The 27,909-nt window shown below is 43.9% G+C and overlaps 1 protein-coding gene across 1 annotated transcript in view; it reads right to left on the bottom strand.

Annotated features, from left to right (window-relative positions):
- LOC147884768 (uncharacterized) overlaps window positions 1–5,481 on the bottom strand; it is a 145,493-nt gene extending 140,012 nt beyond the window's left edge. Inside the window, exons 1-4 of the mRNA XM_087397848.1 lie at window positions 5,159–5,481; window positions 4,307–5,038; window positions 4,051–4,188; window positions 3,661–3,840 (exon numbers count right to left, since the gene is read on the bottom strand). Coding sequence (XP_087253974.1) covers window positions 3,661–3,840; window positions 4,051–4,188; window positions 4,307–4,348 — 360 coding nt within the window. The 5' untranslated portion in view covers window positions 4,349–5,038; window positions 5,159–5,481. The remainder of the gene's footprint in view (window positions 1–3,660; window positions 3,841–4,050; window positions 4,189–4,306; window positions 5,039–5,158) is intronic.
- Between the last annotated feature and the right edge of the window lie 22,428 nt (window positions 5,482–27,909).

Raw genomic sequence — 27,909 nt, 5'->3', positions numbered from 1 at the left:
CCTTAGTTATGGTGTTTCAGTACCTTTCATGATGTATGAAATGTACTTGCATTTGGTTGACTATACCTTGCCATACAATCATGACCACCTCTTGTACAAGAGTAGACACTGCCCTTGCATGACAAGTGGTAAGACCCTCTTCGGTCCATATGATTCACAAAATGTTTTTAAGACTTGGACACTCAAAGAAGGTGAAGGACCACAAGGATCTTGTATTGCAGAATATGGACAAGATACATTAAAGAGTGTAGAGAAGGACAAAGAGCAAAGGAGTTACAAGATTGGCTACACCAAGAACCTCTCCAATGACAATGAACCTCACACTATGGCAGCTTGGAAGAGAAGAAGGAAAAGGACAAGATATGCCATCAAAGGAGAGTATTTCCCCACATCTTCCACTTAGAATGTTTTTGTGTGTGTGGTTAATAAGGGTTCTCTGCCTTGGGATGTCCCCCTCAAATGATTGTTAGTCTTATGTGTTACCTTGTTGGATCTAAGGGTATTCCCATGCATATTCATTGTCTATCTCCCAATTGTAAACCAACAAACCAAAGTCAGAGTGAGATCATGTTGGGATAAGGATGCCCAAATGAGTCTACTGCTGATGCAACTAGAGTGAGTACCGGGTTGTGGATCGTGTGTGTTGCCACTAGAGGTGGGCAAGCCATGAAGTTTCCCATGGACTACTGCTAGGGTTGAGGTCATCAATTTGTGGGGGGGAATGAAGGACAAATTGATGTAATGGGATCTAGAGTCCTAAGGTCTAAGCTTGTGAGTGTGTGAACACATGGTGTGCTTGGATAGGTGTCAGTAGGTGTGATTGAGTGAATCTAGGTGTGTGGTGTGTAATTGAGAGAATCATGGAACTGATTGAGAGATTTGTGTATCTAGATGCTCTACGGAGCTCATATGTGATGTCACTACTGGATGTAGCTGGAGCCTATATATTGGGCTTGTCTCTCTTGAATAGAACTCTCTCTTTTGCTTCACTTGCTCAATCCTTCTTGCAACTCCAATATCAACTCCTTCAACATCCAACAAGACTTTGTACTCTACAGTTGCAGCTATGACACCCTCTCCATATGCACGGAATTACCGACAAGAAGGCTCAAAACGACCCATCCTTGGGCTCTACGGACGGGGGGAGGTACGGACAACGGAGGTTTGGAGGTTTGGAGGTACGGACAAGGTACGAACGGGGAGAGAGAGAGAGAGAGAGAGAGAGGCTGCGCGGAGGGGGGGCTAGCGGGAGAGAGAGGCGAGGTACAGAGAGAGGCTAGCGGGAGAGGTACGAACAGAGAGAGGCTAGTGGGAGAGGCCGAGTGGAGGGGGGGCTAGCGGGAGAGAGAGGGTAGCCATAGTGACAAGATACACATGATGAGGCTCGAAATTGCCCTATTGATATCCTTAAGGAGTGATAGCCTTTGATCACCCTCAGCTACCAGTACCATGGAGGAGGATAGGGTTAACCAAGGAAGCCTACGTCGCCCTATAGTGTAAGACCCATACTCTCTAATGCGGTAAAGATATGTGATGACCTAAAGCCTAAGAGTGCCAAGTTTTGGTGTTCGTGAGACGGGATGCGGCTCGCCGCTCTAGGAACCTCTGCTAGAAGTCTTTAGAGTTGTTACTAAACAAAATGTTTAATAACTCCTACTTTCGACGAATCAAGGCCTGCTTCTTCCAGTGAACCAAACCGGCGGTACTCGCGATGCTTGGTTTTGAATCAGAGTTGTCGGCGTAAGGCTTTTCACTTGTCATCGTACCAGCTATTGTAAGGTTTCGAGCCTAGAGGTGGGGGGTGCATGGATCGGGTGGTGTATGGGAAAGTGTGTAGGGAAGCCTCGTGGAGAGAGCGTGTGATCAAGGCAGCTCGATTCTCTAGGAGCAATAGAAGGTCAATGCCTCTAAGCATGTCTGAGAGGCTGATCGAAGTGTATGTCATCATGGTAGGTGGTATGTCTAGGTGACTTCATAGTGTGTGAGCTAGGTAGTGGTATGGATATACTCAAGAACAGATATGTGGGGTATGTCCCAGGGGGTGGTAGTGAGACAAAAAAGTCAATCATATGTGAGATGAAGGCATGAGATCCCATGAGATAGTCAACTATGATGGACCGCCCCCCCCGCCCCCCCCCCCCGCCCAAGAGGAAAATATGTGAACCCCACCTGAGGAGGGCCGGCAATGTAGGCCATTATATATGATAAGATTATGTCTCCTGGCCAAATCTGGTAGTGCATGCCCATAAGATGTGACTGGTGCCCGTCTCTCTGCAAACTTGAGACATCCCAGCCTCATTGTTATAAACATCTAGTACTAAGATACCATCGTCATGAAAATACAGAAGTGTTACCTGGTGTGTACCTGCCCTCGCATTGAAGTCCCCAACCAAGAGGTAGTGGACTGCATAGGGTGAGGTCTTAGCCTCCTCGTGTGGGTCTCTGGTGAAAAGCAAGGTCTCGAGGGGGAAATAGCAGACTATGATGAAGAGGTCTTCACATGGAGATCGTCAGATCCAAATCCATAAGAACCTGGCATGAGCATCTCGTCTCTCGATGGAGACCATCCAAGTAAAAGTGATGACCGGTAGAGTACTGCCACCCCTCCTGACCTCGAACTCTTCCTATCTCTCGGTTCTCATCCCGATACAATGTCTCCCACGTGTACCCACTTACTATAGGCAAAGGTCGCTTTGGACTCTGATGCATCTCTATGTAAAAGCTATGTCTCCACCTGTATAGGATTCGAGAAATTCCATGAGCTGACCATAAAGTGTCGTTGCAATTCCAAACACTAAAAGTCAGGGTCTCAGTGCTCTGAATCTCAGACCCCGACCCCTATGTAGGGGGGCCACCAGAAAAGCTTCCGCCTGTGCCCTATGTATGGAATTGTAGAGTGCGGTACCCAATTGGATGAAACTGTCATCTGTCACTCATGTACGAGGTGCAACGATCGTTTGCCCAAGTAAAACAATTGGAGAAGCGGATACGTGAGATTTTCCAATCACTCCAAAATCCTTGTCTGTTGATGCCATGGCTCCTCCATCTTGGGCTCAAGACAGTCCACCAAAACAAGGGTGTGGAGGTCAATGCAAGAGAAAGTGTGGAGTTGGATCCTCAACATGGTGTGTGACAGTCATACTTGAGACATGTACAAACACCATCCCTAGAAAATCCATTGGCATGGTACATGGTAATGAGAAAATGCCTAAAGCTGACCCCTACAGGCTCATCTGTATAAGATCCAGGAAATCTGCCTCTGTTGTGGTTTTGCCTCATAAAGCATTCCTTGAGAAAAAATGGATAAAGGCAACGAAAACTAAGAGAATTTGAAAATGTCTAGAAACACTGAAGTTGAAAATGGCTTAAAAATCAAGTTATAGGGTCAACTTGGTCTCCTAATATGATGAAACTTCCAATTCAAAGATGAAGATCTCCTCTGCAACAAAAGGCTGCAAACTGACGCAGCATGAATGACTGGGTTAAAATTAGAGCTGCCTAGGACATTTTTTGAAGCGATAATCTTCCCAACCTACGTGAAGCATTGCCTTCTCTCCAGCCAGCGTTGGATCTCACATGCAACCTTTTTAGATACATAATCCTTTTTAGATGCATTAATTTCAGCTTGTTCATGGGATAATATTAGGAGGCCACACTTACAGCAACTTTCTCACGGGCATGCCAAAGTTGCTCCTTGTCTCTATAGGCAAGTCTCTCGTACCTTTCCAGAGTGGTTTCTTGTAAAAGGCTCTGACCTTGAGACTGCTTCAAAATAAGAGCAGAATTACCAATATCTGGACGAAATGTCAGACCATGAGGTGTTCCATGATCCTTTGACCTCTGCATTTTGATCACATTTTTGAAGAGAATATGCTCAAAATATGTTCTGAACTGAATAAATAACTTTCAGTGTAAATACGAACGTTTTCCAGGCAGGGAACAGCTACACGTTTCAGCATGTCATACGTATGTCCAAGAAGACCATGAGCTACCAAAAATTTGGGTTAAATTATAACATGTAGCATACTGTTCACGTAAACAGACCAATACCTTTCTATCTTCAACAGTCTGTAGGTATTGCTGCTGCCTTTCTAAAAAGCCAACTGGACAGCCTCCAAAGTGCCTTGATGATGCAATAATGTAGTCTGTGTTTTTGTTGATTTCTGGACCAAAAGTGCTCTTTCTTTTCTACAAACATTGATAGATAAACCTTATGGACAGTATATTGCATCATTAAAAGAACATCAATTCAATCCTGGGAAAAAAAGTCAAGTATTTTTTTTCTCATAGTGAAGTCATCTTGCACCTCAGGCTCAAGTTTGCAGTCCAGATGAACTGAAGGTTGCATTGTTGTTAAGCGTTCAGCTACATGAATTGTTTCCAGCCCTTCCTGCAGATAAGAGTTGTATTGAAATACACAGATTTATCATGTTTGTGAGTCGCTAATTTCTCAGTTCTTGTTCATAACTTCAAAGAGGCTTTCGGGCTTTAAGATATGCCTGGCAGGAATGGATACTCCACTTGGGTGCATTCCCAAAAGTGAGCTAGAGAAAAATAGGTGGCAGGAAACATAATGATTCAAAAGCAGGGAGAGAAAATAGGAGGCCCAAAATGATTATATACAAAGCCAAAACCAAAACATAAGACTTACAGAGAAAAATAACGTTTCGGTTGGACATCGTATTCACTGCACTTGTGATTATTGTTTAAGGCACAATAACTTTCTTATAAAATTTCAAAGAGTCTCCACTGATTGAGATTTTTGCTCTAATGTTATGATAAGCACATTACATGCAAATGTCAGATCAGCAATGAAGCTCTATACATATGAAGTACAGACTAAGGATTGGTGATTAATTTGAAGGATCAGGGCACTGTCTTCCTGGATGTCCTTGCAGAGGAAAAGTGAAGCAAGTTTGCAAAATCATATGTAGACCTGTTTGCAGAGTTGTATTGATTTCTGATTTATCTCTGGTTTGAATGTAAGCCCAATATCCTTCTGCAACTGTGCATTGGTTATTTTTTCAACTTTCTGTCTCTATGAACACCAAAATAATGCACCCACCAAAGAAAAAATAAAAAATATTAGCCAGATTAACAAAATGAAAAACTCCTAAAAGAACAATGTATCAAATATACTGTGGACTTGAAATGATACCTGAAGCTCTTGAAACCTTTTCTGAATAGGTTGGTAGCTTATCTTATCAAAGAATTGGGATCGCCAATTTATTCTCGGCCAAAAGGAGCAATTATCAAGTTCTTCTTTCTCATAAGCTTTCCTCGCCTGTTAAAATGAGATGGATTTGTAACTTTCAAACTTGCTAGCTTTTGATATCAGGATAACAGTGAATTAATGAGGAGAACAAGAGTTATGGAAATATAGATGCCTGTGAAGAGAAAGGAATAGGTAGACCTAAATATCAGCTTTGCTACATCATTTTGCTCAACAAAAAAAACTTTAATGGTATGATTTTGAGGAAATGCTCTTTGTAGAGAGCAATTTTTGTTGCATGTGGCACAAGGGGGATACCCATGTCCTATGGGTATATACTTGCCATAGATCGTCCCCAATAGCCTGATAAATCTCTTGCTGTATCAACTTCCCAGAATACAGCACATGTTCAGATGCAACTCCATTGCGCAACTACTTCACAACTGATGATGTGGCATGCTATAGACTGGTCCATCGATGACACTTTGAGGATCCCAGTAGATTGTGCTGCTTGGAAGCACATAGACAACATGTGGCCGGAATTTGCGAGGGAGCCACACAATTTACATCTCGGGCTCGCAATGGATGGCGTGAACCCTTTCATGTTACGCTCCACATCTTGGTTGACATGGCCCATAATCTTGGTGAACTACAATATCCCGCCATGGCCAACAATAAATAAGGGACACCTCATGCTTGCCCTACTTGTGCCAAGGAAGTACAAGGCAAAAAATATGGACGTGTACATAGCACCCTTGATCAAGGAGATGCAGACCCTATGGAGGGGCATATGTAATCCATCATATCTACGCAATTTTGTCCTGATCTAGGAAGCTGTGATGTAACCATACTATACCCACAAATAAACAAGAAGGAATCGTCTAGTGGATATGATTTAAAGCAATAGACGGTCGATAGACATGCCTATTCTCCCTCAGCTGCAAGCTGCATAGATAACGAGAGAGTCAGCCATGGTAATCTCTATTGCCCTGCATATGTCCATCTGAATTGTTTGATGCAGTCTATATCCGTAATGAGCCAGAAGGAGAAATCTATGTGTGCAAGGATCAGTGATTGACGAAAATCTGCAGCAAGCATCAATTGCCTAGCTCCTTTAGGACAACCATCATCGATCAAGGTCACGATCCATTGCGCCTTAGCCTGCAATTCCTTGGTCCCTCTCTCTCTTTGCATACGGAGTTCATGGAGTCTCTATCGCCCAAAATCCTTAAGCTAGCAGACAACGATACACAGCTATGCCTTAAGCTGTGCTAATCCATAGACCATCACCAACTACGTACAAACCCAACGGAAGACACTTCCAGCAATAGCCTTGCTGCCTTCATTTCTCACAGAGAGACTAGCTCACATTTATAGCATCACGCGCACAGCCACGTAGCTTCCTCAATCAGATAAAAATAGAGCCCTTCCATATGATCTCAGCCAGACCATGATTCTCTGCATCAGCTCACGTGCAAACAACGACTGTCCTACCTACGCAGTAGCTATGCTCAGCCAACGAACAGCAGCTCGTAATCTTTGGAGATCCCCAGCGCCCAGGTCTTCTCAGCGCACACACCCTCTTTCATCTACGAGACCCCCTCTTCAGGACTCTCCAGTAGCTCACATAATGGCGACGCCTGCACCGCTACGTACGCCCATCACCAATTGCCTTGTCGCCTCCCTTAGCTACTCCTTAACCAACCCGTCGGCTACCACCTTCTGGCAATTCCTCACCACCCCAAGCTCACGTCCTCCCTGCCTCCTTGCGCAAACCTTGACCTCCTTTGTAGCTTCCGGTGTAGGCCTTCTCTCCCAAGCTTCCCTCCAACGGACCTCCAGTCTGCTCATGTCTTGGCCACTCTTGGTTGTTGTCCACTTGCTCACAAGCTCTGCTCGACGAGAAGCTGCCCTGCCAAGGCCCCTACTCCATCACGTATCTTCTCGGCCTCCCTTTCTACCATGCAGCCCCCCCCTTCATTTTCCGTCATTCAGCCTTCTCTTCTTGGAGCCCCCACTTGCATCGTAGATCCTTCCAGTGTAAAACCGAATCAGCTCCCAGCCGCCATCTCCACATAGCTCCAGCTCACAACCTAGAAGCTCCCCTTCATCCATCACGTAGCCACCTTTGCATGAGCACGATACCTTCCCAATCAGTCCAGCCACCTCAGCCTAATTTGCCACCTCATCAGTGACATTTTACCACTCTAAAGACATTTCTCCCAAATCACATTAAATGCACATTTTGGACCTTGTCACACGATTCCCATGCATATTAGCATGCACATTAAAGCTTGGATGCCACCCCGTACACACATATGAAAAGCCCTTTGACATGGACACCATAACATATCAAATTCTTGTAACATGCAAGTGCACATTGACTGAAGAAAATATAAAAAAACCCTTCATGACTTGACTTTACATAACCCCAAAAACATTTTGCTTGACCACACACTGGACACCCTTGCTCTGGAAGTCTGGTACAACCACATTGCATTTCATCATTTCCCATGAAGTCCCTGCAAAACATACTTTATTGTCTCAAAAAAAACTATACATCAGTCCATCATGCTTGTGAAAGAAAAATCCACAAATGCCAAAAGCCCACACCTACCCTAGATGTGTACAACTATGTGCCTACCCATAGCTATATACAGTGCTCAAAAACTTGATATAGGTTTTATCCTATCACTGGCTGGTCGGACGAAGGAGTCGAAGAAAAGAGCCTTGGTTCGAGTGTCCTGGAAGTGGGAGTGGAAGCACTGTCTCTCTAGTCGAGCCAGTGAATTGATAAAGCCCAAGATGAGTCATGTCTCTCATAGAAGACCTGGGGCCCCGAAAGAGAGAGCCAAGCAACTGAGCCCTAAGTCATGAAGAAGGGGCGACGAATAAAGGTACTGAGAATCTTGGCTGTCCCCTTCCAAATTATCCTGGCCTGCATCTTTTTTTGGATGCAATGTTTCCAAAATCACTCCACAACCACTTGAGAGGTGAAGAGCTACCACCTTGGTTGTGTATGCAGATGGCCAGATGTTGTAACAATGGAGCATCTCTCCCATAGTCCTCCTACCGACAAACAAAGGAAATATTGAACCTGTCATTCCGTGCATCCTCCAAGCCAAACAGCCCCTCTTTCACGATTGCATACCATAGTGAGCTTGATGCCATGAAGGATGAGTATGCAAATGATGTTGACATTGCAGGGATTTCTGATCAGTTGGTTGAGGGCCAAAGACATAAGCACTATATTGTTAAGGATGGTTTTTTGATGATGTATGGCAGACTTTGTGTCACAAAGTAGCTAAGGCTAAAAGTTTTAACAGAGAGTCATCCCTCACCATATGTAGGACACGTATTGATGCCACAGTAAAAGCAGTGGAGCATTTCTTCTATTAGCCAGCTTTGAGGAAAGATGTTGAGGCATATGTGAAAGCATGCATCACTCGTCAAAAAGTGAAATATAACAGGCAAAAGGTGCTTGGATAGCTACATCCACTACCTATTCTAGATAGGCCTTGGCAGAGTATTGCCATGGATTTTGTGTTTGATCTACTCCAACTCGACATGATGGGATCTGGAAAATCATATGCAAATTCAGCAAGCAAGAAGATTACAACGGATCAGATGGCAAAAATATTTGTGCACAATATTTTCAAGTATCATGGAATGCCTCAATCCATTGTCAATGATAGGGATCCATGTATGACCAGTCTTTTCTGAAGAGGTCTCTTTGAAAACATGGGCACTACGCTGAATTTCTCATCCTCTTCCAATGGACAATCAAAAGAGGCAACTTCTATTGTTTTTTATCTTCTAAAATGCAATGTCTCAGAGCATAAGGCAAAGTGGGAATAGTTTTTGCATTGTAGTTTGCATACAACAACACAATGCATTCTTCCACAAGGAAAGCACCCTTTGAAATCGTGGAATGTGGAAGAAAGGTACCTCCCATTTTGCACACGAATGAAAAGATCTTTGAAGCAGATCGATGTGTGAAAAGTTTGGATGCAGTTTATAAGAAGATTAAAGAAGACCTCCAGAAAAGCCTAAACAAGCATAAGTGAGCTGCCATACCTATTTCTGCCACGGCACCTGTACAATGAGTGTACCAATCACTCCACAAAGGTGATGCATTGATATATGGATGGACTTACATGCTCTCCTGGACCTTCTCATCATTGCCTGTTGTATATTGCAGATGATGCACATTCTAGTATGGGCTATTCATGCCTATTTCATTGTTGTTCATTTGCTGTAAATTTCAGCAGCAACCTAGATAGTTTGTTGTCTCAAAAGGGGGGTATTGCATGGGGACGCGATTTCTATGTGCAAATAAACCCGTGGATAGCAAAAACCTTTAAGATTTGATGTTAGAAGTGGGTCCAATCCCTAGGTGCGCCTACTAGGCCCAAGTGTAGGGCCAAGATTTGATGTTACAAGTGGGTCCAATCCCTAGGTGCACCTACTAGGCCCAATTGTAGGGCCAAGACAAGGAAAAGAGGGCTCAAAAAGTTGGGCCCAAGGGAAGGCATAAGTGTGTCCTTGGTGAGTGGGTTAGAGGCTTTAATGAGCCATGTGGATGCCATTTGTTTACATGTGATGGCATGTGTTAATTTCTCTTTCTATCGTGGACTTTGAGGCTGCTCATGTGACGTACAGGATTCCTCTCTTCCCCGTGGTCATCCGTACAGATCTGGTTGCATGCATTTCGAGGTTGGTTAGACGTTGTACGGCTGTTTGCATGCATAAAAAGCGAGGGTCAAAAAGCGAGTAGGCCTAAAGAACCGAGCGGCAAAAAGTGAGTGAGACCCATCCAACAAATGCTTAATGTCAACAAACCCATTTACTTTTACAAAACCACAACACCAACCTATTAAAGTAGTAAATATATATCCAATCCACACTTGGCTAAATTGAAGCCAATCACCGTCCAATAGTCTACTATGTAATTCAAAAAAGATCCAAAATAGATGCTCTTTGTGGTGGAGAATTGTTGGAGACCCGTCTAAGAAAGGCTTAATGTGTTTTACAAAACCTCAGCACCACCTGGTTGAAATAGTCAGTACATATCCAATCCATTCTTGGCAACACCCTCCAAAAGAAGATCAAAAAAGAATCCAAAAGACGAGAATCTTGATGGAAGACAGTGATGGTGATGGAGCTGATCTTGATGGTGATGCCTACTGGATCAATTGGCAAGCATTTCTAGACTAATTGATGGTGGCTGTGCGGCCTATTTGCATGCATCCCAAGGTATTTGGCTGAACGTACAGATTAGCCTCACGCACCCTAAGGCTATTTTTTTGATCATGCATACTTGCTGCCCGCATTCCAAGGCGCATTAATTGGCTGTACGAGCTATACGGATCCCCTTCTCCTGCCCGTGATCATCTCTACACGTTATCCCCTTCTCCTACCCGTGATCGTGCAGACTTGCTGCTTGCATTCCAAGGCGCATTAATTGGCTGTATGAGCTGTATAGATCCCCTTCTCCTGCCTGTGATCATCTCTACACCAACTACTGCTCTTTTCTCTCACTCTCTAAGCTGCCCATGTCTCCTGCTGCCTCTTGCTTGGTGGCTCTGCTGCCCTCTAGAGGTGTTCTAGCTCGAAATAGAGCACCTAGGAGCTGGTTTAATGCCATGTGGAGCTGGTTTGAGTTCATTTGCTACTGTTCCTTTATTTTCTCATGATTGAATGTCTTTTGTGCACTACTGGGGGCGTGGACAAAGGATACATGTGAGGCCAGAGCTCGTCCCTCTTCCGTGTACAGTGGTTACAATCATTCTGACCTTCATTTGAATTCCATTTGTCATTTTTGAAGCTTTGTTGTTCTAAGTTCTCTCTTGGCCATTTAGGTTGTGGAAAGACACCTGGACATAGAGGGTGTCACAGCTTGCTTCTGTTTGTGTACATCATTTCTCTCAGCAGTTTGGTTATGCAGATCCTCCTTCATAGAAGGTTTTGTCTGCAAGAAATTTGATTCTGCAGCATGTTTCTCCTATTATCTCCAATACTCAAGCTTTGGAATTGGAGGAACCTTTTACTAAAAGGGAATCGTCAGTTGCAATCAAATCCTATGGTAGATGGAAATCTCTAGGATGGGATGGTCTTACAATTGAGTTTTTTAAAGAATATTGGCCTCTTTTGAAGCATACTTTGCTGCATATGGTGAATTCTACTTGGCAAAATCAGAAAATGCCAGACACATGGAAGAGAGGTCTTGTTAAACTCCTTCCAAAAAAGCAACTCTGTGAATCTTTGGCTGATTGGAGACCTATCATGCTTATGCCAGTTATTTACAAATTTACTACCAAAATGATTGTTGATCAGATAAAAGACTATTTGCATGATGGGTTGCATCCTGCGCAATATGGTTTTGTTCCTCGTAGGCATATCACAGACAACATTGCTAATGCCTATGTTGAAATAGAATAGGCCAAATATATGCAACAGGATGTTTTGCTGTTGCAAGTTGATATTGCCAAAGCTTTTGATACTGTTCAGTGGGTACTGTTCAGTGGGACTTTATTCCACAAACAATGCAGGCCTTGGGATTTGGCACAAAAATGCAGCAAGTTATCAATTGGCTATATCAAGATAGTAAAGCTGCCTGCATACTTTCAGGGGATATTTCTACAACCTGGACGACCACCTTTTGGACAATGGCATGTTGCATGGATTGGAAATTCCTGGCAGCCGTAGCATGATTGCTCAAGCATATGCTGATGATTCTTTCTTTACCCCGAAAAATACTCAGAGTGATCTCTCCTTGATTATGCAGGCTCTTTCCACATATGGCTTAGCTACTGGTTTTCATGTGAATTTTCAGAAATCCAAGCTATTGCCGTTGCATGCTAAAGACTGGCATAGTCTTTTGTGGCCTGGGGAAATTGTTCCACCTTCTCAATTTATTTGACATCTTGGCTATCCTCTAGGTTGGGGGCTCACTCGTTCTCAACAAACTAATTGGGTGCTCACAAAGCTGAGGAAAAAACTTGAATATTGGAAGCTTGCAACTTGGCCATTACATGCTCGTTTGCAAATAACGCAATCCATTTTGATAGCATACATACAATTCTATCTGCCCCTCATTATGTTTACTAAGGCAGATCTGGTTTCCTTTATGTCTGCTATCATGGAGATTTTTTGGCGTTCAAAAAATGGCAAGAAAAGTCTCAAATTACTCTCTATGCCTCGTCTCTGTTCTCCAAAGATGCACGGGGGTTTGAACATACTCAATATTCAAGTGCATATACTTGCCCACAAGGGCAAAATGATGTTGCAATTTATCCAAGGGGATCAGCCTTGGGCTTTCATGATCCGCTCTCTTTTGTTGCATATTGATACTTCTGCTTTTGAGCATTGGCAATCTACACAGTGGGATTTTCTATTTGGCTCTATTCAAGGCAAGATCAGAGGCTGCCCTTTTGTCTCTCGTTTGCTTCTTGATTGGAAGCATATTTTATCCCACTTCGAATGGAATGGCAGGGATTCTTTGTTGGGAAATTCCTCGAAGGCTGAGAATATTTATTCGTCCAAAGTATTCCACCCTCCTTTGGCTATACAAGAACCCAGGTGTTCTTATTTTATATCTTTCAAAGGTATTGCTTCTGTGGCGGATGTACTTCAGGATGATGGCACTCTTTTATCTTTTTCTGCAGCTCCTAGCAAGTATGGTTTGGGAGCTCATTATCGTCCTTTATGGCACAAAATTTCAGAAATGCTTCAACCTTTCTTGCCGGTACCTCGTTTGGAACTTCAGGATAGACTTGAGGATTGGACTCTCCATTCTTCCTCTTTGTCAGCTCGTCGTTTGAAGCTGTCACATATCACAGTGCCTTCTCTATATAAAGTGTTGTTACCTCCATCTTGGGTTCTGACAAAGCCAATTCTATTTGGCATATGGATTGCCCATCAAAGTAGTGGGGAAAGCGGCTGCGTCTCCTTTGGCATTATAAAGTCCTTTTCTTGCTAGGGGCCTCTATCTCTGATGAAAATCATATACGCAGAAATAGAAGACTTTATTGATGATACAACTGAAACATTTGATACAATAGGAATGGTTTCCCCTTTTCTTTTGGCAATGATCTTGTGCAGCAATTTACTCATGTTTCAGAGAGCATCAGGAGGAAGCTCCTTTTTTGGAGTTCAGCCAAGCTAGACCTTGCGTCCAAGGTGCTGCTTGTTAACCGGGTTTTGCTAGCCATAGCCTCCATAGCCTGGTTTGTTTCATCTTGTTGGTGCCACTCTAGGGACTGCATTGCTCAGCTCAAGAGACCTATCAAGGAAATTTTTATGGAGTGGACTTGATGGTTCAACAGATGCTATATTCCTAGTGGCTTGGGAGACGTTGACTCTCCGTATCCAGGAAAAGGATCTTAATATTGTAGATCTTGAGTTGCAATGCAAGGCCTTGCTTTGGAAGATTGTTGTGAGGGGACTTATGCATGGGCAAGAGCCATGGAATTATTTTTCACTCAATGCATACACTCCTATACGCCTTCTTCGGGTGAAGATTGGGTGGGTAGTACTAGATAGATTTTCGCTTCAAACCACCTTAGTCCTCCTTCCTCCCCTCCTATGGCTGCTACTTTGAAGGCTTGGACCAGCTTCAAGAGTACTCTATGGAGAGTTCCCCCTCCCTCTCTAGAAGATATTGATAGGTAGTCGATCAGGTGGAATGACAATATATTTGATGAGCATGGCAGACCACTGGGAACTTCTCATTATGTGTAGTGGTCCATGTGGAAGAGGGGCCCTGCTTCCTCCATGGGATCCTAGAAAGCTTTCAAAAAGCTTCCGGAGGACCGTAAAATGCATTTAGTAAGTCATTTCAGAGGAAGTGCAGGGAGGATTCAGCAGATTGATGTAGCCATTCTAGTGGATTCGATGGAGATGGATCATATACCTATTTTGTGTTCTACTTGGTTGGGAGCTTTTACACGTTTGGGCATTCTACTTCAGGTTATTGTTTTACGATGCTCGCACAAGGATGCCTTGGTTTTTGATGTCCAAGTGGAAGCAGGTCGTCTAGATCTTCAAACGACTCTCTACTAGAGATTGCTTTTTATGCTATCATATTCATTGGCTTTGTGGAGAATGGCTCAGATTCTGAGTGGCATCTAGACACCGACCCACTTCTCTTGGCCTTGGGTTCATGGAGATTTTGGCTTTATGGTGGAGTCCGCATAAAAATTTTGCAATGGGGCCTAGGGGACTGGGAATGGATAGATGAAGGCCATTGAGAGAAGAGCCTCTCTTTCTTTCATCACACTATGGAGACCCTCTAGAGCTCCTCATTCAGAGAATTTTCAGATTTCTGTTGATTTGTATAATTTTTTTTGAAAGAAACTCTGGAAGTCCCACAGGAATAGAAAAATCAATCTATTCTTTTGGCTTTCTATTCATGGTGGGGTTGCGGTTAACCTATGGCGATCCAGGTTTGGGGCAGACTCTACATGTCCTCATTGTCACTCTATTGTGGAATCAATTCATCATTGCTTATGGGATTGCACACACACGAGGATCATTTGGAAAGGGATTGCTAGGATCTTCAGTACCTTTGCCCACCACCCTTTCTTCATGACCCGGGGATCAATTGCTTGGCTTTCCCTTTTAGGTCCTTATGTATTTTACAAGAGGCATGACTCTTCTTGGGCTCTCTCGATTCGGTGACACTTAGTTGAGTCATGCTCTCTGGATGATGTTCTAGCCTCACCCTTCAGAGCGGTGCATGCTTCTGTGGATTCCTCTTAGGAGATTCTAGTGAGATTTTAGTGTAGCATATTTGGAGAACCAGATGCACAAAGGCCTTGGATCATTTCCAAGTCCACCCCTCTCACACTTTGGCCAATATTTGGACAGATACTATTGGAGATCCCCCCCCTTCTTCTCGGAGTCTTTCATAGGGTTGAGATGGAATTTTCAGCCTCAACCTTGCTTGTTTTCTAGCTCTTTTTGAGGTTCTTCTTATTTAGAGGCTTTATTTCATGCACTACATGTTGTATTTCTGTTTTGATCTTGCTCTCAAGGGTTTTGTTCCTACTTAATAGAAGTCTTTTTCTTGATTTTTTTTTTTTTGGTCTCTTACTTTTCCCAAGATAGCCTCTGGATTAGCTACTCTCCTTAGTACATCAAGGGTTCCTCTAGCCAAGGTCTTTAGTGGTTCTTGTGGCTTTGTCTTCTCCCTAAATCTGGGGGGCTTTTCGGGGAATTGGGCAGCCGTATGCCCTCTTTCTCACATCAGAAACACTTTCCTTCTTCATGGAAGGTCTTGATCTGTTTTGGCCTGAAATTAATCTAGCTTTTACAGGGCTTTTGATTTTCCCTCGGCTCTGAGACTGAAACTCTTTCTTTACAACTCAAGGAGGCACAAAGTTTTTCTTATTGGATCCTCCTTTCTTCCCTTTTTGAAAGGAAGGCGGATCCCACATATGCATAAGAATTGCTATGGAGACGTATGCATGAGATCTTGGATCTTTGTATTAGATAGGATATTTACAAAAGCTCATATCTTCATCGGTGGCAGTCCTATTCGATACTTTCGAAGATTCATCTTTCGAAACTTCTTGAATGGGGTAATCTATAATCATGCATCCACCAAAACTTTTGATTATATGTCTCAGCAGACTCTCTTGGCTCTCCCAAGTGTCATAGAACTGCTTTGGAAGAAATTGCTTGTAGCATCGCTTCTTGAAATGGCTCCACTTCTTGGGAGCAGTACCATCAACCAGATGTGCACTCCACCAAGCACTGACTGTGCCTGTAAGGTGCAGATTTACCATCCTTAACTTGGATGGTTTTTGAAACTTCTGTGTGCCAAAGGCCACATCAAACTACTAGATGAATTGTATTGCTTTATCTGTATGGCCTTAAGCTCCATCATAAGTAATAAACCAGATGGATTTACCTTCTTCAGTAAACTCCTTGACTTTGGCCTTGGAGCGCTTCGTGCTTCTTCCTTGTTTTCTTTGATGTATAGATTTAGATGAAGAGGACGAGGATGAAGATGAACTCATGCTAGATGAAGAGGAACTGGGACTTGAGGATCTTCCTTAGTGTTTTCTATTGCTTCCCCTACGCCCGATCCATGGCTCTTTCGGGGTGATTCTTTTGAAGAGGAAGATGATTGGCTAGGGAGATGTCTTCGGCTCACTCTCTTGGGAGAAGTGATTGACATATGTACGGACAATTGCTCCATGTGGCCAGCTTCAAAGAGAGATTGAAATCAAGGATTCTTTTTCAACACTTCGGACTGTTGAATATTAGCCTTAACTACCTCTTGATTGAGATCATCATCTGGCCCCTCAAATCTTTTCTTGCAGGGTAGCCTAGTGCTCGAACTGACATCTTCTCTGGAATCAGCCATACTAGACAAAGGTATGCTCTCGTAAATCTTTTTATGCAACAAAAGATCACGATCTACTTGCTGATCCAAAATTGGTCCCGAGCTGAATTAAATCAAAGTTATGCTAATCTCAATTCGTGCATACACACACTTCAACCAATATTAAATCGCTGTTTTGAGAGCTCCAAAACTTGCACAAGGAAGCTTATAATTCCACCCAAACAGAGAGAGGCGTGGCACAGTTAAAAGACCACCACAAGATTGAGTGTATTCTGGATGGGGTACTTGATGGTTGATCACACACACAGTAACTCTCCACGAATCTTCGAATTCTCGCCAAACTGTTCCCTTGCCAAATTGTCAGCATGGACCTGATTTGGGCATTGCCAAAAATTCAAAATTTCTCTGATTCGCTCCTTTCCTAGCTGCTCACGTGGGCCTAATTGGCTTGCTTGGCCTGGGCGAAATCCACCAGAAGCCTTGATTTGCTCGCCGCTCCTTCTCTGGATTGTCTCGCAAGCTCATGGATACCCTTCTCTTCTTAATCCTCACTGATGGCGCATGCACTCTAGATAGCAGCAATCCCTCCATGAACTACTTTTGCTTGGGATCGTCATCACCAAAGAAGCAATGAACCCATGCTCTAATACCATGAAACTCAGTCGACTTGCAAACCCTTCAGCGAAATGCAGTAGCTCTAGTATTTCGGATCTCAAAGTCCAAGACTCTAGTATTTCGGATCTCAAAGTCCAAGACTATTTCCAATTTCTGAAAGTTCATGCGAGTGAAGGTTAGCAGCTAGAAAAGCGCTCAAAACTATGAAGGAGAGACGGAGAGAAGAGCGCACAACGCACTAGAGGCTACTAAGGGCTGCCTGAGCTGAATGCATGAGATCCTAGATCTTTGTATTGGGTAAGATATTTACAAAAGCTGATACCTTGTGGCAGTCCTGCTCGATACTTTCAAAGCTTTACCTTCTCGGAAGCTTCTTGAACGGGGGAATCTATAAATATGCATCCCATAACTTCTTATTATATGTCTTCTTGGCTCCATGTGTAAGCTCTTCCAAGCACTATGGACTTCATCAAGGAACTGGTTTGAAAGAAATCACTTGTAGGATAGCTTCTTGAAATGCCTCCACTTCTTGGGAGTGGTACCATCAACCAAATCTACACTCCACCAAGCATGGACCATCCCTGCGAGGTGCAGATTTGCCATCCTTAGCTTGGATGGTTCTTGAAACATCTTTGTGCCAAAGGCCACATCAAATTGTCATATGAATTGTATGGCCATAATCTCCATCATAAGGAAGAAACCAAATGCATTTGCCTTCTTCAATAAACTTCTTTACCTTGGTCTTGTAGCGCTTTTGTTTTTTATTCATTTTTTTGGGTGTGGAGCTTCAAATGAAGAGGATGAAGATGAACTCATGCTAGATGAAGAGGAACAGGGACTTGAGGATCTTCTTTTGTGTTTTCTACTCTTTCTCCTATGCCGGGATCCGTGGCTCTTTTGGGGTGATTGTTTTGAAGAATATGACGATGGGCTAGGGGAACGTATGTGGCTCACTCTCTTGGGAGAAGTGATTGACACATGGTTGGACAATTGCTCCATATGGCCAGCTTCAAAGAGATGTTGAAATCGAGGATTCTTTTTCAACACTTCAAACTCTTGTATGTTAGCCTTAACTACCTCTTCATGGAGATCATCATCTGGAGCCACAAATATTTTCTTGTTGGGTAGCCTATTGCTCAAACTTCCATGTTCTCTAGAATCAGCCATACTAGACAAAGGTATACTCTCCTAAATCTTATTGTGCAGCAAAAGATCACGATCTACTTGCTCATCCGAAATTGGTCCTGAGCTTAACTAAATCGTATCCTCATGACCGGTCATACTTTGGCCAAGATTCATGGATCGGTTTTAGAGAGGGAGCTCAGCAGCCACACACAGGCTCAGGGACATCGGGCACTAGGGCAAGCAAGATTTCGGAGGTACCACTCTATCCTGACCACATTTTCACTCTGAGGGCCATCATTGAGGAGGTGAGGTCCAAACACCAAAAGGTCTACACATGCTTTGTAGACTTCCGGAAGGCTTTTGACATTGTTCCACGGCCCCGCATGATCAGGAGACTACAGGAGCTACAGATTCTAGAGACACTGATATGGGGGATGATGAACATGTATGAGTTAATCAGAGGCAAAGTTCGTGCCCCAGGTGGTCTATCAGATTGGGTCGAGAGCACGATTAGAGTGAAGCAGGGCTTCCCCCTCTCACCAACCCTCTTTGGGCTCTACATTGATGAGATCACTTTCTTTGTAGACCGCCTGGGAGGCGAAGGATCACTTCTGGCCGATCTCATGATACAGATATTGCTATATGTTGATGACATAGTCTTGATCTCATCCTTAGCACGTCTTCAACAACTCACATGCAGTGCTCCATCAACTCAGCTTCACTTATTGAGATGAGCCAGTGGAGATAGTGTAGTCCTACACCTATTTAGGAGCAGTCTTCACAAGACCCCTTTTCACTATGACACATGCAACCCATGCACGATTCATACGAGGGCGAGGTGCTCTAGCCCACTTGGAGAGACAATGCTTCCAGGCACACTTTTAGGATCCACCAACGAAGTGCTAGCTCTTCGATACACTAGTGCAGCCGACTACCATATGCAACACCCTTCTGGGGATGTGACCTACCGATAGTAGAGTGAGGAGATTTGAGCTGCTACAGGTGACTATGGGATCTAGGATGATTCGACGCAAGCCCTTAGTCCCGCATGAGATAGTACAGGCAGAGTTTGCCATGACACCACTATAGACTGATGCCATCTTCCAAACAGTGACATTCATTCACAAAGTCTGGGACTTACCCTAGTGGAGACGGCCAAGGTTGGCTCTGGAGTCATCCAGACGACTGGCTGAGAGCGGGACAGACACATTTATGCACGGATATCCACATGATTTGCAGATGGACAGGTTTCCTCCCTTTTAGTATGATATGGATGCAATCCTCTTAAGTCGATTCCACAAGATGACATTAACCGTATCATACGGTTGGACTTCCTCTAGCTTCACACATCTCGGGCTTGGGGGGGAGATCAGGAGCTCCACACCAAGACCTAGTTCTACCACGACCATTTCTGGAGAGTCTCGGAGGAAAGATTCATCACATCAAACCCCAATATCTCGAGAATAGGGGAGTGTCACATGCACTGAGGATCGCCATTGGGTAGATGGGGGTTTCATCCCATCAGTTGAGGATTGAGACAAGGAGACCAGCATGTATACCTAGAGAGTAGCGGATCTACATGTCATGCAAACTAGGAGAGATTGAGACATAGGAGCACTTTCTCTGTGCTTGCCTAGCCTACTACGAGATCCGGGGGCGATACAACTATCTTTATCAGGATGGAAGTGGGTTCGGCCCATTATCGCAATTGATTCACTTCCATGACCAGGTCTGCATTGGGCTCTATCTAATTGAGATGCGCCGCCACAAGGAGACCTTGCTACGACAAATCAGGGAGCAGCAGGAGGGGACCAAACCACAAGATACAGAGGCTGACCAAACACAGCGGCATGTCACAGATTTCTATGCATTTGAGTAAGCTCCACAATGGGGTGGAGGCGGAGGAGCTAGCTGATATGCGGGCGTTACAGATTGCTGAGAGAGGATTGTAGAGGCTACCTCTGACACAGAGAGCGACCAGAACACACTCGATTGAGGTCCGACCTATCACAGCTTTCCTCAGAGGAGACCGCCTGAGACAAGGGATCACTCTGAACATAGCTCAACGGGTTTAGAGATCGAGGAGACTACCGCCTCGTCCACTACCATAGCCCAAGCAGATGCATATATGACATCTTCGTCCCTCATAGACGAGCCACCACAGTGGCGGGTTTCGGATTCTGAGATCCTATCGTAGTCCCAGCTCTCTTCCTACCTATAGCACATGATATGACATGACATGATATGATATAATCCGACATGTTTTGTATTTGATTTTGCTTGAGCTCTTTTTTCAGCATAGTACTCAGCAAGGGCCTTAGCATGCACTTTGCTCCAGCCCTTTGTGGGTTGTATGAGTGTTTTCCCTTTTGGTGTTTTCTGCACTTTGTCCCATAGGCCCGTGAGGCCTTCCGCGAACGTCAATATATCTTTCTTTCTTTCTTTGTGGGTAAAACCAAGGTTATAGTCTTCAACACTAACAAAGCTCAACTTCAATGTGGGCCTGGGCATGCCTCACTGTCGAGAATGGAGAGGCATTGTTTCCACACTCATTTCCAACATATGCACACGAGATCAGTCCTCTTTGATTACGTAGTCCAACAAACACCCCTATATGTAGGTGCTTTAGCAGACGTAAAAGAGGATGAGTGGGCTCATTTTGAGAGGTTACATGTCATGATGTTACTTAGCATGATTGGGGGAAGAGATGTGCTCCACACGACATTATCCTAGCAGATCTTGCAGCGAGATCCCTCCCCATATAGATGCCTCCTTCTATCTCACAAATTCCACATTCATCCTTGCTCCCTATTCACTGGGATGGTGAATTGATAGCGGCGACGGGGGACCTGTTGGCCAGCCATTGTTCAGATCGATGACCAAACTTGATCCAATTTGATGATGAGACTTGGTCCAAGTCACTCATCAAGTTCGAGTCAGTGACCAGACTTAGTTCAAGCCGATGACCAAACTTAGCCTAACTTGACGACCGGACTTTGTGTGTAAACCAATGACCAGCATAGTCCTGGTCCCAATACTGTGACAATGCGGAAACAACGGTCTCCGGCCCACCATGATGGAAGAGTCCATACCAACCAATCGACCGGCCCCACCTAATGGATGCCGAAGAGAACCAATACCAAGGTAACTTCAGTTGGATTCCCAAAGAGTATACATATGGATGCTACCCTCCACATGAAGGAGTTATGACACTGCCAAGAAGACGGTATAGGAGTTATGACCTTGCCAAGGAGACGGTGTAGGAGTTACGACACCGCCAAGGAGTCTGTGCAGGTGCAAAAGCCAAATCATCGCCTTAAGATGGTGAACCTAAAGATGGTGAAGTCTCTTGATGCAACATCATAGTCGGAAGGCATCAAGGAGCGAGCTAGTGGATAACAGCGCAAAGATAAGAGTTCAAAGGGTAGGGACATATACCAATGGAGGGAAATGAGAATCATGCCTTTGAATAGAAAGACTGCCAATCGATCAGGATAAGGAAAGGAGAATAGACAAGTAAGGGGAGAAGGGGGCCATTCGCACAGAGCGAGAGAGAAGAGTGTGAGAGAAGAGAGGCTTGAGCCACAAGCTCACCCGTTGTTTTGGGGATTTGCAGATGCTATGGAGCAGTGCCAGAAAAGAAGTTTTTTCCCAGCAATCAAATTAAGGAGAATCCTCATGCCGATTTTTTAGTCTCAAAACATACACATTTGCTGGTTTTTACACTAAACGATTCAAAATCCCAGCCAGTATTTTAAAGGCACAACCAAATCTTAGTTGGTTTTTTTCAAATTTTGCCGGTACAAAATACACTAAAGGGAGGTTATTTTTTCAAATTTAGCCGGTGCCAAATACATTACAAAAATGAGGTGTGTAGCCTTGCATACAAAACTAGAAGAAATATTTCCATGAGCTCCTTCACTCCCATTTGTCCACGTCTTCACCTGTACTCAGCTAATCAATAACATTAGACGTCATGATTGAATGCATGACACATCAATTGATTCTCATGTTATTGTTAATAATCAACTAAAGGGTGGGTTTTTTTCTAGGAGTGCTCCTTCTTGGGCTAAGCGATGCAAAATTGCATAACCATCTATTCACCCTAAACTCGAGGTCATGAGATAGCACCTGTCATCACGGGGGCTTGGAATCTGCTCTCTCTCTCTTTTTTGATAGCCTCACCACCGTGTGTTCCCTCCAAACCGAACTGCTTGATAGAACCCTTCACTTCGTGCACACATAGCCTGACCAACTTGCCGGATCGCGTCTGGGCTTCTAGTGACCTTGCTGGATGCAAGGCTTTAGGCTAAGGCCTCTTGAAAATGGCTAATTGTCGAGGGAGCCCGTACACCGTCGATCTGGGCGCTCACCCTTTGTAGGCCATCTGCTAGCAACTTTTGAGGGCTACCTTACAAGCTAGGTCTTTAAATCTCGACCATCCGATCGAGGCCACCCGCCAAAAGACTAAGGCCTGCGAACAATCTTTTGCAGCGTGGCGGATCGACTGTCAGCGAGAGTTGTGGAGCAAGACCGCGCTGTGTACTGGTGGATGATAATATGAAGGATAAGGATGAACTTTCTAGCTCTGAGAGAAGTGTTAGTAGTATGGACGAGTATCATGACCCGTCTACGATGGGTTAGAGACCCACTCCACTGGGTCTTAAGGTGGAGTCTTAGAGAGTCTTTAGGAAGAGAAGCTATCCTAAAGGAATCAAAAGCCTCTTTGACATGGTTGTGATCTTATGTTGATCTAATCGCGGGAGATTTCTGGATATTGATAGAGAGGGAGAGGAGGAGGCACTGTTGCAGCTTTGCGGGAATTATGAGCTGTTGTTCTTGATGGAAGCTTAGGAGTGTGGGCTGTGGGTTCATAGTATTCTGAGGCTGACTGTTTTCTGAGTTTTGGGGGGAAGTTCAATTCTAAGTTCAGTGGTTTCAAGCTGTGTAGTCTTTTGGTTCACTCTGAGTCTGTGTGATCTATGTTCAGTTAGTTTATGAGGGGGGTTGGTCTCGGTGCCTAATACAAAGACACCTGCTCTGAAACCTGGTTCATAAGCTCATCATCTACGAGCCCACATTGTAGCTGATCCCTATGAAGTCTCAACTATCTGACGTGGTGAAGTACATAATTCCTGGTTGTTTTTCTTTTTTTGCCCTTATCATCTTTTTGGCGATCCTGCTGGGATGGAGGAGTTTTGAATTTAGATTGGGTACTCAAGAGAAAATAGCCCAGAAGATTGGCTGGGGAATGTTGCTTGAATTTCTGTGTGGTTAGGGATTGAAACTATGAAGACAAAGCCTCGCATGAGAGTGGTTCATTGTGAGTTATGTGGGGGGTGTGGACACAGGAGAGATAGATGCCTTGATGTTAAACTTCGGGTGATACATCTACGTGCTAAGGTTCAAAAGGCTTTGAAAGTGATTGCTCTTAGGAAGAAGAATGCCAGTCACATGCAGGGTAAGTTTTCTTCAGTAGAGTGATTATTTTTGCTTTCTTCCCAGAAGAGGTTGGGTGGTATTTCTAGTTGGAGGTGTGTTTGAGATAAGTTAGTTAAGAGGAGAGATGGCTCATGAATTTCTGGGTCAGCTAGATGATGCTGGTTTTCACACCACTTTTGGCTTTCAGAGTTGGAAAATTCAGAAGGCCTCTATGCTTTTGGCCAAGGGTGCCAAGTGTGGGACTTTGTATCCCTTACATGTATCAAGGGTATTTGATCATGTTGTTGCAATAACCAAGCAGCCAAGCACTTCTTTGTGGCATTGCAGGTTGGGGCACATGAGCCAAAATGGAATGAAACTCTTATGCCATTTGGGTTATGTACCGCATTTGAGTTTCTCTAATTTTGAATTTTGTGAGCACTGTCTCTATGGCAAGCAGACTAAATCAGCCCATAAAAGAAGGGGAAAGAAAGAGTTTGAAAAGCTTGATTTGGTGCCTTCAGACATATGTGGTCCCATGCCTACACGGTCATTAGGCGGGGCTAAATACTATGTGACATTCATTGATGATGCAACTAGGAAAGTGTGGGCTTATGCTATAGCACGGATTGCCCAATGAAGATCCAGAGAGGTTTTTAGAGTGCTTGGAGTTCACAGCTCTTATTAAAGACAGGAATGCTCCAAAAGTCCTTCTTCAGATTCTATCCTTTTGTTTGTTGGGAGAAGCGAGAACTTGGCTGCAAACTTTCTCTGCAAGGATGCGTGATGATCAGGGTGCTCATAGAAACCCGACTTATCCAGAGGTGAGGACAGCTTTCCTAGATAGGTTTATGTGTGTTAAAGATCCTGATGGCATTTGGAGAGAGCTATGTTTATTGCAACAACAGCCGACTCAGTTAGTGGATGAGTATGTCGGTAAGTTCACTGTGTTGTGGACTAAATGGCAGGTGGCCTTATTACCTGAAGTTCCTCCCAGAGTCATAAAAAAGGATAGGTTTGTTGCCGGTCTGAAGCCGGAGATTAGGATAAAGATTGAATGTAAAGAGCTGGTCACTTATGAGGATGCTCTCAAGGTAGCAAAAGAGAAGGAGAGGAAGCAGATAAGATTGTCACAAATGATGCAGGAGATGCCAATGGTTCAGCATGTGCTTGAAATTATCTCTCATGTGAAGCCAGAAATACAGAAGCCTGAAGTGAAGAAGGAGGAGAATATAAAAGAAGAAATTCATGAAATGTCGGAGCTTATGAAGAGTTTGAGTTTGAACTTGATGAACGGTAGGGGAAGAGGTAGATCATCGGGTGGTTATGGCAGAGGCAGCATGCCTTCTTCAAATAATTCAGGCCCGTGGCAAGCAAGACGAGGTCAAGGGTCATTTGCACCTTGTGTCCAGTGCTTTAATTGTGGAGAGAGGGGACATTACAGCACACACTGTGATAAGCCTCCTCGTGCTGGAGGTGATGTTTATCCATTGCCAACACGGTTAAATAATAGAGTGAATGATCATAGTGTAGAAGTAAAAGATGCAGGTCAGCCTAGTACCTCTGGAATCTGTAAAGCCACTGCAGAAGAGAAAGGGAAAGGTAAGGCAGTTACATTTGGCTTGTTGGAGTTGGAGGAAGTTAAAGATGTCATGCCACTAGGAAAGAGAGATAGAGAAGAGGAGGTTGGTCCGAGTGCAAAGAAGGGGAAGCAGTCTGAGGAGATGATGACCTACCAAAAGAAGAAGAGCAGGAAGCCCAGAAGGAGGTACAGAACTGCAGATTATCCCATGGGGAAGGAGCAGGGAGATTATGATTTGGTGGAAGATCTTTCGGCGAGGAAACCGGACATTACATTTGCTCAAATGATTGGTCTATGCCCAAAGCTTAAAAAAGAATGGAGGCGGGTTGTAAATCCAACAAAGAAGAACTCTCATAAAGGTACAATCAAGCTAATGTCTGTTTCAGAATTGCCGAATCTTTTACCTGCTGTAGAAGCCTAGCATAAAGAAAAGGGTTTTGGAGAGGCCTATATAGATGGAGGTGCACAGATTTGTGTGATTACCCAAGTTTGTGTGGACAGATTAGGACTGAAGATCGCTCCTCAAGTTATCGCATTAGAATGGCAAACCACTCCAAGGTGAAGACTCTAGGGATACAACCTGGTCTGGAGGTTGAGGCATTCAGTGTTTCATGTCGAGTGGATTGTCATGTGATGCCTACGGGGTTGGGAGCTTATCCTTACTTTGGAAGGCCGTGGTTGAGGAAGGTAGGTGCAATTCAGAATTGGCAGAAAGGAATCTTTTCTGTACATACGAATGGGAAGAAATTGAATTTCGATATGGTAAGCAGGGCTGAAGTTTCAGATTCAGCAAGTGAAGAGGAAGAGAGAAGTGAAACCAGCAGTGAGGATGAGAGCTCGGTGACTTCAGAAAGTGATGAAGGAACAATAGCATTGGTGGATTTGGTAGATGAGAATTCACAGGTAGATTTTGTGGGAACAGCAGGGTTTAATGAGGAAGAGGTGGATAGGTTTGAGGTTATCGAGGATTTCATGCAGCCCAAATGTTCTCAAGAATCAACCCAGGTGTTGATTGAGCAATCATTGAATCTTGATCTCAATGTTGAGGAGAAAGAAGAATATTTGAAGATGTTGCAGAAATACCCCAATTTGTTTATCACCTCTTATGAGGAGATCAGGGGATTTAAAGGGAAACCTCTGAGGATTAAGCTGAAGGAAGGTGCCAAACCTGTTTTTTAGGAGATTAAGCCCGGAACAGAGAGATGTGTTGAAGGAAGAGGTAGATAACCTTCTCAAGGCAGGAATAATTTATCTTGTAGTTCACTCTGATTGGAAGTCCTGTGGTCATAGTGCCAAAAGGTGTAGACAAATGGAGAGTCTGTGTTGATTACAAACCTCTGAATGCAGTGACAAAGAGAAACCACTATCCTCTGTCTTTTCTGGATGATATTCTTGATAAAGTGGCAGGTCATGAAATGTACAGCTTGTGTGACGGATATTCAGGGTACTTCCAGATAGCCATAGCCCAGGAAGATCAAATCAAGACTACTTTCATTACCCCCTGGGGCTGTTTTTGTTACACGAAAATGCCTTTTGGAGTTACCAACAGCCCCTCGCACTATCAGGAGAATTCAGCTCTGATTTTATCACCCTTCCTGGATAAATTTTGTAGTGTTTATTGATGACATCTATGTCTACAATGGAAGAAGGGAACACTGTGGAAAGCTGGATCAGGTATTCTATGAGATTGATAATAATGGTGGTCAATTAAATCCTAAGAAGACTCAGTTAGCTCGGTCCAGCATTAAAATATTGGGGCATATTGTATCTGAGAATGGAATTGAGCCAGATCCAGGTAAAGTGAAAGCTTTAGTTATGCTGTCCTCTCCTGAGAATACCAAGCAGTTGCATACCTTTCTCCAAAAGGTGAAGTATCTGTCGAGATTTATTCATATGTTATCTCAGATTTTGTATCCTCTTCAGTAGGTGGTAAAATCTAAGCCTCTGAAATGGACAACAGAGAGTGAAGAGGTGTTTGAGGCAGTTAAGGAATCCTTGACTCATATTTCAAGTGTAAAGCCACCAGATTATTCCAGGACTTTTTATGTGAATCCATTTGTAGGACCAGATGCTCTTGGTGCTATTCTTTTGCAACAGGGAGAGGGTTCCAAATATATCAGGCCAGTCTACTATGCCAGTAGGGTGAAGAGTGAAGTAGAGAGGAAGTATTCAGCGGCTGAATTGGTTCTGGCTAGCCTCTTGTATGCATGTAGGAGATTTGGTCTTATCTATTGTCCAGGCGTTTTGTGGTTCTCACCTCATGTTCACTACTGCCTCATATGTTGAATAGTACAAACATCTCTAGGAGCATGATTAAATGGATAGTAGAGTTACAGGAGTACTCTTTTACCTTCTTGGTTGAGAACTCTACCAGAGCTTCCTTGGCTGATCTCCTCACCTGTAAGGAAGGACCTATTTTAGTTGAAGATGTGGAGAAGAACACTGACATGAATGAAGAGAAAGTACTAGAGGATGCATTTGTTTTACACTTTGATGGATCTTACAAAAAAAGTTTAAATAAAAGTACAGGAGGAATTGTCATTTATGATCCAGGAGGAAATGAGATTTGGAAAATGGGAATTCAGCTCGAAGCCAGCAGTA

This window comes from Dipteris shenzhenensis, chromosome 26, assembly GCF_047967505.1.
Source record: "Dipteris shenzhenensis isolate YYH24624 ecotype China chromosome 26, Dip_SZ_1.0, whole genome shotgun sequence".
In the NCBI taxonomy this organism is placed as follows: Eukaryota; Viridiplantae; Streptophyta; class Polypodiopsida; order Gleicheniales; family Dipteridaceae; genus Dipteris; species Dipteris shenzhenensis.
Note: the sequence above shows the minus strand (reverse complement) of the source record. Positions and strands in the feature narration are given on the sequence as shown.